We start from the raw sequence: 12975 nt of genomic DNA, 5'->3' as shown, positions 1-12975 counted from the left end.
GCCTGACACTGTAGCAGCTTCATGAAATTCGGTGAGGAAGCAACAACGAGAGTGGCATGTAAAAAAAGTGCAGAGTGATGCGTGTTTTGAATGACTCTCACTTATCTAAACCCATCCATTTAAATAAACACCCGAAAAAGGCTGATAATGGAGCCTGTTTGAATAAACACGACAAGTGGGTCATTGCAGCTACACAGCTGAAGTGATGAAATGTTCCAGCAACTGCAGTCAAGTCACACACTCTGTGCAGAAAAATACTACACGCCCTCAGACACACAGATAAAACCCATAGTTAAAAATGTCAACTTATGAACAGCTATTATTGAGTTTATTGTTTGAAAAAAGTTAGACGCTATGATTTGTGTGGTCAATCATGCCCACTTTTTTCCCTTTTAGTTAAAAAGAAATAAAATCAAATCTAAGACTACTAAACACTCAAATAAAGCAAATGAATCAGAGAATCTGTTATATAGGCCGCTTTGATGAAGTCAGTTAGGACCTCACTTGAAAATTCATCTTTTAGTCAGCTTTGCTCTCAATTATATGCCCATAACCAAAAGTGACCTTCATCCTACTCCAAACACATAATTGCATTCTGCCTTGAGAATGTGCTGCTTTTAAAAGATATCTATGAAATGTATGCATATATAACTAAGATTTAACTTTGCTATGACTATATTAGTAAGATTAATGAGTAATAAAAAACAAACAAAGTATACAGTACATGATGCAAAAAAATAAACTGCATTTCTATAGTATGAAACATAACGGAAATAGGAAAACAATGAATTTAAAAGACAACACAGCTGCCAACACTAAAACATAAGCCCGTTTGATACTATGATTTTAATATTGTGATATGTTGAGATGTCATATTTTATCTATTTGCATCGTGTATGTATTTTATATTATTATGCACATGTATGTGTGCTTTTTACATTATAGCCAGAGGAATACAGATTCCAATCGCTAGTTTCATTGTGTAATCATGTGTTATTTTTTTGCACTGTACCCTCTTAAATAATAATACTAAAAAAGATAAATAATAATAATAATAAAGTCAAAAATGTAATATTTGGAGCACTGTATCTTCAATTGTATCCTCTGTTTGAGCCTTAATGCAGACTGTTGTGCTTTCTTAACCCTTTCATTCATTTATTTAGTCTAGTAGGTGATCTTCTAACAAGCAAAGCTGTTCCTGCAGAATCATAGTTGATGTCTTTAACTCTTCCTTTGTGTTGAAGCCATGTAATGTGCTTGAGAAGGAAACTGTGCAGTATGTCAGTGAGCAGCTGCTCAGGAGTCCTACGTGTCAGCCTTCTTGTGTTATAATTGACCTGATACCTGTCTGGGACGCCCTCAGAGTGTCTGATTAAACACAATAATTTGTTGCCTGTTTAAAATATCTGCATGCCTGACATCAAAGACGGTTTGATAAATATCAGGTGTCAAAGAGACTCAGTCGTATCTGACAATTAAATCAGGACAGATTCTGACATCCTCACTTTCATTGTGATGACTGTGGTGGCAGCCATAATGCCACAGTTTCATTCTCTCCTTGCAGGCATCAGAATATGGATGTTCATAAATATGAATGTCACATAAAAATGAATGTCATACATTTGGAAGAATGATTTTATAGTTTTTAAATGCTTGACTTTTTCTTATACCTTTAGTGTTTTCTGTACAAAGGTTTCTTTAACATAACCTTGGATGGTAGGAAACTCAGGCAGCACTGCACATCCTTGGCAATGATAAAGTCATAATTCAATCGTTTTAAAGTTAATTACAGAAGGAGCAAATAAAAAAAAGTAATGCATCACTGCAGCGTATACAGGGAGAGCCATAAACAGAACATGTACTAGGAAATGTTTCTAATTGTTTCCCTGGTCCTGTTTAGAGGTGCAGGAAACTCTTGTGTACATTAATGTGCTACAGTGATGCACACTCACAAGAAACTCTGGAAATGATCTTTTATGAAGCAAAACAAATCTAAACATCCTGTGTCTTTCATGTTTTTGCAAGGAATCAAAGTAGTTGTCATTGTGTGCTTTTGTTGTTCCTCTGACTTTGCACTCTGCAGCTTTTGACACTTTTGGAAAGCTGCGTGAACATAGTTTGCACTGATACAAATTTATATGGATAATTTACATTTTTAAAAATAATCAAAAATTGGAGCAACATTTTTAGCCTTCTTTTTTTTTTTGAAGGGGAAGTGTATCTACCATACTTTACATTTCTAAATGTTTTTTTCCTAGGTGTTGTGTGCATCTCACAGTCCGTCAAGATTCCTCGGGAGCCAAAGCAGGGCGAGTTTGACAAGATCGTCCGCAGACTCAGGGAAAACCCAAATGCAAGAGTTGTCGTACTTTTTGCTAATGAAGATGATATCAGGTAATATTGTTGCTCTCATTACAGATAAAATAAGATATGCCAAATTGTTTGTTCTGTAGGGGCATAATGCAAGGGCCTCCTCACAGCACTGTATTTATTAGTTATCATTATTATTTTTTTAATTCTGTCAGAGAATATTTGAAAATGTTTTTTTAGTTATGATAGGTTTCATTCAGAACTCCGGCATGAGACTATTTGGGCTATACAATATGTAGAGATGCTATTATGTGGTTATGAAACATGACGGAGGGCACCTTGGTGTCTATATTATTGCATTATTACCAATTCCACATTTTGCTGGCAGAACATAGGTATTTCAAAATGTGACAAAAAAAGAAAATACCAATGAAAAAAACTCAATTATAACGAAAAAGTCTTATTTGTTCTTGAGCTGAAGTTCAAGACCCTCTCAAATCCTGTTTTTGGTGTTTTTATCATGTTCTAGTGGCATTATTTTGATGATGGAGGGCATATAGTACAGACCAAAAGTTTGGACACACCTGCTCATTCAAAGAGTTTTCTTTATTTTCATTACTACGAAAATTGTAGAGTAACACTAAAGGCATCAAAACTATGAATTAACACACGTGGAATTATATACACAAAAAAAAGAAGTGTGAAGCAACTGAAAATATGTCATATTCTAGGTTCTTCAAAGTAGCCACCTTTTGGTTTAATTACTGCTTTGCACACTCTTGGCATTCTCTTGAGTAGCTTCAAGGTAGTCACCTGAAATGTTTTTCACTTCACAGGTGTGCCCTGTCAGGTTTAATAAGTGTGATTACTTGCTTCATAAATGGGGTTGGGTGTTGTGCAGAAGTCAGGTGGATACACAGCTTATAGTCCAACTGAATAGACTGTTAGAATTTGTATTATGGCAAGAAAAAAGTGGCTAAATACAGAACAACGGGTGGCGTCATTACTTTTAGAAATGAAGGTCAGTCAGTCCGAAAAATTGGGAAAAATTTGAAAGTCTCCCCAAGTGCAGTTGCAACAACCATCTAGCGCTACAAAGAAAGTGGCTCACATGCGGACCGCCCCAGGAAAAGAAGATCAAGAGTCACCTCTGCTGTGGAGGATAAGTTCATCCGAGTCACCAGCCTCAGAAATCACACGTTACCAGCAGCTCAGATGAGAGAGCAGGTCAATGGCACACTGAATTCTAGCAGCAGACAGATCTCTACAACATCTGTTAAAAGAAGACTGTGTGAAACAGTGCTTCATGGTAGAATATCTGCTAGGAAACCACTGCTAAAGGAGGCAACAAGCAGAAGAGACTTGTTTGGGCTAAAGAACACAAGGAATGGACATTAGACCAGTGGAAATCTGTGCTTTGGTCTGATGAGTCCAAATTGGAGATTTTTGGTTCCAACCACTGTGTCTTTGTGCGATGCAGAAAAGGTGAACGGATGGACTCTACATGCCTGGTTCCCACCGTGAAGCATGGAGGAGGAGGTGTGATGGTGTGGGGGTGCTTTGCTGGTGACACTGTTATTCAAAATTGAAGGCATACTGAACCAGCATGGCTACCACAGCATCTTGCAGCGGCATGCTATTCCATCCGGTTTGAGTTTAGTTGGACCATCATTTATTTTTCAACAGGACAATGACCCCCAAACACAACTCCAGGCTGTGTAAGGGCTATTAGACCAAGAAGGAGAGTGATGGGGTGCTGCGCCAGATGACCTGGCCTCCACAGTCACCAGACCTGAACCCTATCGAGATGGTTTGGGGTGAGCTGGACCGCAGAGTGAGGGCAAAAGGGCCAACAAGTGCTAAGCATCTTTGGGAACTCCTTCAAGAATGTTGGAAGACCATTTCAGGTGACTACCTCTTGAAGCTCATCAAGAGAATGCCAAGAGTGTGCAAAGCAGTGATCAAAGCAAAAGGTGGCTACTATGAACAACCTACAATATGACATATTTTCAGTTGTTTAACACTTTTTTGTTATGTATATAATTCCACATGTGTTAATTCATAGTTTTGATGCCTTCAGTGTGACTCTACAATTTTCATAGTCGTGAAAAAGAAAACTCTTTGAATGAGAAGGTGTGTCCAAACCTTTGGTCTGTACTGTAAATAAAGCCGATTCAGCTTAACATTGTATTTCTGAACATTTCTTTATTCAAATAGTTGTGAACATGAAGCAGATGAAAAAGCGCAGTTGGAAAAAGCGTAGGTGTGACGTAGAACCTGCAATGGCAAGCAATTGCCATTCTGATGTATCCACTTGTAGACAAATAGATCGACATACATCTCTTTTTCCTTTGGCTGAGCTGGGATCTTGCTCAAAACATGGCTCAAAACTTTACAGCTTGATAGCTCCAATATTCTTCTCCATTTTAGTTGCACCGGTAATGTTAGGTTGGGGTTGTGGTGGTCTGTAAGCTAGCAGGAGAGCAAGTAAACTGAGTGATGATGGGAAAAAGGTGGGCTTACTCCGCACCAACAGTCCCACCCTCAACTCTTTTAATGAAAAACTGCTGCTCTGCAGAAACTATGAAATACAAAACTACAGTATTTTTTATTTTTATTTTGGCTAAAAATGGCATAATCATAGTTAAAAGTCCACTGAGAACGGTTTTACAATAGATCAAACAATGATCCAAGTCGGTCTTTAAGTGTCTTTTAAGTTTGATCTAAATAAGCCACAAATTTAAATAGTTACATTTTGTGACGTGTTGCACAGCTGACAGAAGAAAGGGAAAAACCACCCCATCCAGTACTGGACCACCTAGTAACTATGCCTAGACACAAATGGTAGTGGGATCACTTTTAGTGCAGCCAGGAATGGTGGGCCATCAACCCCCTGTCACACTTCATTACAAACGTTGTGCTGTGAGGAGGCCCGAGGCCACCTCTGCCACTTCACTTACAGATGGTTACAGATTACAAGGAAAAAAGTGCATCTGGTTGGAATCCCGACCTTATCCGAGGCAACATGTGTTTTTTGACTTGTGCAGGCGACTGCTCACCGCAGCAAAAAAGGCAAACCAGACGGGTCATTTCATCTGGGTGGGTTCGGACAGCTGGGGATCAAAGATCTCTCCAGTTGAGCATCAAGAGGAAATGGCAGAAGGAGCAGTCACTATCTTACCAAAGCGCCAGTCTATCAGAGGTATCAAGATGGGCTGTGCAGAGACATTAAATGTCACTATGTTTAAAAAGATTGTGCATGCTCAGGGAAACTTTCCTTTCAATTGAACCAGAGCTTTTCTCTGTTGCTGTTTATAAAGGATAAAATCTGCCTTTTATCCAGCTTTGCCTCTCATTGAATCACCTCATTGAATCATCAAAGATGTAAAAAGGAAAATTAAGTATATTTAAAGAAAGATATGAATTAAATGGGTTATATATGGTATTTTTTCTTTTCCCCTATAGAAAACATCTTAGAAGGTGCTCACACATTGTACCAACCCTGTTGTTTACACTGAGTGACTGAAAACCCATTGATCTGTTTTAGGGTTTGATCGTTACTTCATTAGCCGAACACTGGAAAACAACAGAAGGAATATCTGGTTTGCTGAGTTCTGGGAGAACAACTTCAACTGCACACTGAGCCGTCGTGCTGCGAAGAAAGGGTCCGGGCACAAAAAGTGCACAAGTAAGACATTTTCTTTCCTTGTTGAGAAAAAAAAAAGCCACTCTGTTTTTTATTGTTCAAACTTTTAACTGCGCTGGAAAAACTCCACGGTTAATGTCAAGATGCAGACGACACAATCAGCTGAGGAGAGAAAGTGTTTAGGCAGCGCTGCACTCCTATTAAGGAAGCAGAGGATGTTTAATATTCACAATCACTGCTCGTCTTGCAACAAATTTCTTTGATGCTCCTCATTTCTGCTGAGTCATGTTCGCTTACTCAGTGTAAGAAATGAATGCTTCGATGGGCTCCATGCAGCTGTCTATTGGTGGAGTCTCTTGAAAGAGAAAGCCATTGCATTTTTTATAATTTAAACATTCAGGTCATAAAACACTCATCACTCTGTGATTTCCTCTCAGTGAATCCCTACTTTTCATCATTATAAGTCACAGCCATATTTCTTTGAAAAGATATTTGCCTAATTACATTTTGAATCTGCAGCTGTCACTAACGATTATTTCCGTAATTGAAAATATTTTTGATTTGTCGATTAGTCAACGATTATAGTTTACGTAATGTGATGGGCAATTTTTTTTACAAAAGGTGATCATTTTTCCTCCATTAGTTTGCAATAGTTACTTTGGTGGTTTCCAGGGTGCAGCACCCCAATGATGTCTTTAAATCCATCCTTTTCAACCACTGACAGAGGTCTCAATCATTTTAGAAACAAATTAAGGATGCTCTGTGTGAGTGGTGCAGGCATCTCTGGAGTCCACAGGTTTCTCCCAGTCAACAGTCAACGGCACAGACCAAAATTTCGGGCTTCTGCGCTATGTACATTTTTAGGTCCGGTTGCGAGCTCTATGTCCAAATCGGGCATTCATTAATCGCACGCTGATAGTTCAACCGGTTGAACATTTTTACGCTGAATCGCATCAGCGCAGCAGGGAGTCTACTTTGGTAGTGACGTGTGGTTGGCGTCCGCTTCACAACACAGAAGTACCAACCATTGTAGACATGATCACGAAGGACAGATTAATAATTGTATTTTTTTCCGGTTGGATAAATATGACTCCAAGATGGACATTTATAGGAACAGAGCTGTGAAAACAAAAGGTCTGGAGCAAGATTTGTGGGATTTGCAACACTTTGATTTTCCACAGTGAGCCCCTTCCTATTGTTTCATTAGAGTGTTTGTTTTTATTGTAAAGTGACACCACTCTTTATTGAATAAATGAGCTTTGTGTTGTTATTGTAATCAGGCATCTGTGGTTACATGGTGAATTAACCTGGCTTTTGTTTTAAAGTGTGCTTCAATCGTGAAGTCAAAGGGTCGCCATTTGTCGGTTTTGCATTGAAGCTTTAATTTTTAAAAGTCTAGTTTCTTTTCTTTTCTTTGAAACTTTATTTTTTTATTTATGCAAATTTGTCCTTATGTCTTTATTGTGAAACTAAAATAACAAGGGCAAGAAATGGGCCAAATCCGAATTGCTTCCCTACCCATTCGTCTTCTCCCTACCCCTACATTCATCCTCCAAGCAAAAAGACATGGAAGAATAGTGTCTTCAAATTCGTATGTCACTACTGCTTGATGACGTCATCAATAGTCGCTGGTCATTTAGGTTAGAGCGTAACTGCCAGTGCTCTGTAACTAAACATAACAACATTGGTTTTATGACTTTATAAAATCATGCGAGAACAAAAACTCAATACTTTCAATTACCGTAATTTCCAGGCTATAGAGCGCACCTAATTACAAGCCTCACCCACTCAATTTCAGGAGGATCAACCACTTTTTACATATACAAGCCGTATTCGTATACAAGCCACATGTTATGGCAATTTAATTGATGCGTCATTGATTACCTTAACCCAAATACTGAGAAACCACAGTAGTCTGAGGGGGAGGAGTAACCAGTAGTTTAGCCTATTTATCTGAACACACCCACTTCTGCCATACAGCATGGACCTCACTTCAGCTCACAGCTCCCTCAGTTATGGTGTGAAAATTCACACCCAGATTACCCACTTCCCATGATTCTTAGGGGTTTAAGGCGGGGCTAACCCCTGGTTCGCCACACTGTGTTGTAGATTGAGGATGTATATGTGCGGAAACCGCGTGCATGTTTAAGAAGGAGCAGGGAGCTGCAGCGGAACGCAAGAGCAGCTCTCCCCTACTTCCGCCTGTAACATTGCAGCAATGTGGAAATAACAGGGCTGGTTGAAAAAACATACCAGTAAAAGAGAGCAGCAGTGATTTATAAGAGGGTTCATGTAATTGTGCCGAAAAAATGAACCACCCAGTCAGGGCTTTGAAACAAAATGATTAGAAAAAAACAACGTAAAACAACACCACTTGTGACATTTTCTGTGAAAGGTGCTTGACACAGCAAAATACACATCACATGAAGAAAATAAACACAAAGCAAAAGAAAAAAAAATTGTAAAACACCAGTTGTGAACTCAGGACCTCTGGATGCAATCCCCAGTGACAGTTTCACTGAGCTATCTCTACTGACACCAATTTGGCTTGCCATTATAGATTGATTAAAGTATTTCATTTATACACAATAGTTCATAGTGTATTGTTTTATTAGGAGAAATCGAGTTGAAACTATCCTGAGCCATAGTACGTTTTCTTACCAGAAACCATGGTAAAGTGCAATGAACTGACACTGATTCCAATCTTGAGGAAACAATAACACTGGTGAACTAGAGAGAAAACTAGAGAATAGCGCGCCTAACTATTCAAAACACAAGTGACATCTGAACCGTGGTTCGACCAAACGAGGCATTTGGCGCGTCATACGTCATCAACCACGTGATCTGCGCTAGTTGACACACGCCCCAAAACATTGCGCCGAACCACTCTGTTTCATGAAGGTGAAACACGCGCCGAAGCGTCGTGTCAAACGGGCCATCCCTACTTTTTGATACTGCTACAGCTTAAAATACCCCTACAATAGGAGTAATAGGGAGGAGCTCAGAGAAGTAGGGAAGCAATTCGGATTCAGCCATGAACTTTGAAGTGCATTCAAATACAGTGGGGACAGTAGAATTAATGATTATGGGATTGAGCCTAAATTATAAATCATACATTAAATTAAAAAAAAAGTGTTTTACAGTCTGCCAGTTTAATAGTTATAGATACTTTAGAAGTAATATTTTTTCTGGTAAATACATTTTAGTTTATTTGGTTCTTCTCAGATATTGAGTCTCACATTAAAAACATTTCATTGGGTTCTTTCAAATTGATGAGGTCCCAGGCTTTAAAAGCTGTTGAAATCTCACACTTAAGCTTTAGGTCACTGAGAATTCAATGTGACCATCCAACACACATGGTTGTTGAGGTCATTGCTTACTGTGGTAAACACTTGGGTTGTTTGGATCTCAAGTTCAAATGTGTATTGCAATATGATTGCTTCAATATGAGAGACTATAATAAGGAAAAATATCTGTTCGTTACATGTACAAAGATTTCTTGCTCTTAGGAGTCGAGATCTGAGGGATGAAAACATGTAGGCAAACAGCAAAAGAAACAAACAGCTTGCCTGAATCTGAAGGTAATGGTTATCCATTCCTTAAATACTTGAGGATCTAATGGATACCCAGAAAACAGGTAATTGTGGGGAAAGAAAATCTGCAGGACCAGAAATATGTGTATTCCAGTTTATCCATTTTGTTATATACAAAAGTAAACACTGTAAAAAAATCCTAAGGGCAACCTTCAAAGCAACTTCAACATTTTTCCTTTGGCAGACTTTGTTTTAAAGTTACATAAACAGCCTTACTCTCTGACATTGACTAAAACCTGACATGAGTTGCTTCTATTCATTTAAGCACACCAGGAAAGCCTGAAATATTCATGCAAGTCTATATTTGAACCTTCAACGATCAAAGAAGAAGGGTGACAAAAGAAGAGATGTGAAATTTAATTTAATGGTTATTCAGCTTATGAAGTGATGTAACACAGTCTTGAATGTTCTTAGTAACCAGTTTTATAACTGCATGTTGCTGTTTTACAGTCTGTTTGGGCTGTGTCAGCAATATGTACAATTTAATACAAACATCAGCTGCACACGATCTAATCTAAAGCATTTTAATAACTTGTTGTCATCCTGTTGTTAGGAATAGTTTTTTTTTTAGACCTTGTATAACTCTGCAGCCTTTAGTGTTAGGTGTTCGCTAAAGGAGCTTTTTTAAGGTCCTGTTTTAAGGATGGGTGCTACCTTTACCAGGATAATGTTGTCACTTCACATGACTAGCACAAGCAAAGAGATATCTTTTTTCCTTCATTTGTTATTAATGTCGTCAGAATAATCACACAACAGTAAAATGTACAACCAATACCCCAAAACTATACGCCTTCCAAATAAATTAAATCCTGTTTTGTAAAATCTAGCTGTATTACAATTTAAATTTAAAAGAAAAAATCAATCTAACTAGAGGGTGCACATATATTTTAAATTAATTATATATTTAATTAGTGAAATTTTGTTTTTTTTACTGTTGAAAAATTATTGTTGCAACATTGACCAATGATATGTAAAGGCTCCAGGACCTTGGGGAACATGAGTGTTTCCAAAGTTGGTTCAAAGATGACAGAGTGGCAAAAAATGTGTCTCTAACCAAAAGATGGCTATTTATTCTACTACAGATAGGATTGTGTGCAGCTTATGTTTGAATTAGATTATACACATTGTTGACACAGCACAAAGAGACTGTGAAAGAGCAATATACAGTTTTTGTTTGGATACTTGGTTTGTAGGAACAATCATCTCTGTAACAGTTATTTCTCTGAGTGAGTTACAGGACTTCATAAGCTCAATAATCACAAAATTAAACTTCACATCTCTGCTTTTGTCACACTTCTCCTTTGATCACTGAGGGTTCAAATATGGGTTTTCATGAATATTTCAGGCTTCCCTAGTGGGTTTGAAGTAATTGATGGAACTTATGTCAGATTTTTGTTACTGTCAGAAAACGAGGCAGTTAATCTAATTAAACGAAAAAACTGTCGGCAGCAACATAAATGTTGAAGTTGCTTTGAAGGTTGACCTAGCAATTTTTTTTTTTCATCTTTAGAGTCTGTAGCTAAAACAGAATAAAGTGCAAAATATTTTTTTCCTCCTGACATCTATTTTTTTCCACACATACCTGTTTTCTGGATAACCTCTAGATCCTTAACTGTTCAAGGATAAGGTAGCCAGTACTTCTAGGTTCAGGTGAAGCTTTTGTTTCTATTGCTACGCCTTTCAGGACTCATAATTTGTTTGGCCAAAGTAGAGTCGTTTCCACTTTGCTACAAAATTAAACACTGCTTTTAGAACTTTTTTTTCTTCTTAGATTTTACAACATATTTACTCGTCTTCTGTATTATTATTATTATTATTTTTACTGAATATATCTATTTACTTTTTTTATTTACGTTGTTAAGTTACAATGTGTGAAAATCAGATTTTAAAATGTGGTTTGAACCATTATCAAAATTTGAAAATAGATAGAGCCTAGTTGCACATAAAAGTAGGAAATTAGTGTTAATATTTTTGAATTAATTAGCCAAGATTTTTGATGTAAACGTAACAAAACTAAAAATAAAACAAAAATTACCTTACAGGAAGCAGCAATTTGAAACACAAACATGACATTTAATTACATAACACTGATTTAGACATGGAGAGAAGTATGGGGGGGAATATAAAACAAACCAGGCATCAGTGCATGACACGATGCTGAAGAATCACTCACTCTCATATTTGTACTGAAGGGCAGTTTTGTGGTCTGTTCAGCTGAATAATGTCTCTCGCGGCAGAAAACATGCAAACCCCAGGAAATCAAATGGAATCAAAGCAACTGCCTTTCTACAGTGAGGTGACAGTACTAAGCACAGAGCCACCACTCTGCCTTGGAGCCAGATGTGTGAACGCACCATCTGCATGAAGTTTCCACACACAAAATGCTTTTTAAGCTGTGGTGAAATGCACAAAGTGGATGTAGTGCAGATTTTGAATGCTGCAAATTCACACATGCACAACTGCGAACAGCATTTATTTGGAGTCTGTGCAGCACCTGCAACAGGGGGTAGTTGTGCAGTATAGGGCAGCGGACCACCTACAATAGGATGTCCACTGTCAAGTGATCCCCAACCCAGATCATCTATCATCAATATTTTTACCTGTTTAAAAATACAGTTATTAAAATATTTAAATGTGTTTAAATATGTAATTAAAAATATGTAATTAAAAAAACATGTACAATGTTCTATTTATGATCTATTTTCCAAGGATACATTTTGACCTCCTAACTATGACTTGGAAAAATATCAACATCTCACATTAATTTTCATATGGATTTCATTTTGTATTTATAAAATCTAAATCTATCGTGAAATAAAACTAGCCTGACTATATTTTAAATAATCGTATTGGCTTAAGCACAAAAGAACAACATCACAACCTCTTTGTATTGATGTACAGCAGGTAAACATGAGCCTTACATCAGTGAAGACAGGAGTGTCAGCAGGATTTGTGTCTTGCAGAGTGAAGATTGTGACACGCTCCTGGTCAGTGCTGAATATTACAATGACTCATGTTAGATATTGTGAGACTGAAGGTCGTTTCAGTTTCCTTTTTACACAGCTATTATGAGGATCCATTTTGATTTCTTTATTCTGGCTTTTTGTGGGATAAAACATACTGATGATAATTAAGTGAGCATTATAAAAAGGAAAAAACTAAGCCAAAATATGAGAAGAAAAAAAATGTATAGCAGCATCAAGAAACAGAATAAAGTAGGGCTGAAGACTTAACCAGGGGCTATGTGGACGTCTGCAGTGTGGGTGTTATAGACCAAATGTTAAATATCTGGCAGGGTTGCTTACCTCAGTGGTAATTTTGCATTATGCTTCATTGACACCATGCAGATAATAGCATCTGAAGAGGAAACTGAATTTTTGCTTGAAGCATTCATGTTTTTAGTTGAAACAGATAACATCTTGAATT

The 12975-nt window shown here is 37.6% G+C and overlaps 1 protein-coding gene across 1 annotated transcript in view; it reads left to right on the top strand.

The window, feature by feature from the left end:
* The window catches only part of LOC101157686 (metabotropic glutamate receptor 4), a 191537-nt gene that overhangs the window by 137704 nt on the left and 40858 nt on the right, over positions 1 to 12975 (top strand). Inside the window, exons 4-6 of the mRNA XM_004068826.5 lie at positions 2259 to 2394; positions 5358 to 5512; positions 5858 to 5998. Of these exons, the coding sequence (XP_004068874.1) occupies positions 2259 to 2394; positions 5358 to 5512; positions 5858 to 5998 (432 nt within the window). The remainder of the gene's footprint in view (positions 1 to 2258; positions 2395 to 5357; positions 5513 to 5857; positions 5999 to 12975) is intronic.

The sequence above is a fragment of the Oryzias latipes genome, chromosome 5, assembly GCF_053564925.1.
Source record: "Oryzias latipes strain Hd-rR chromosome 5, Olatipes_Hd-rR_3.1".
In the NCBI taxonomy this organism is placed as follows: Eukaryota; Metazoa; Chordata; class Actinopteri; order Beloniformes; family Adrianichthyidae; genus Oryzias; species Oryzias latipes.
The sequence above is the reverse complement of the archived record's forward strand: the minus strand, read 5'-3'. Positions and strand labels throughout refer to the sequence as shown.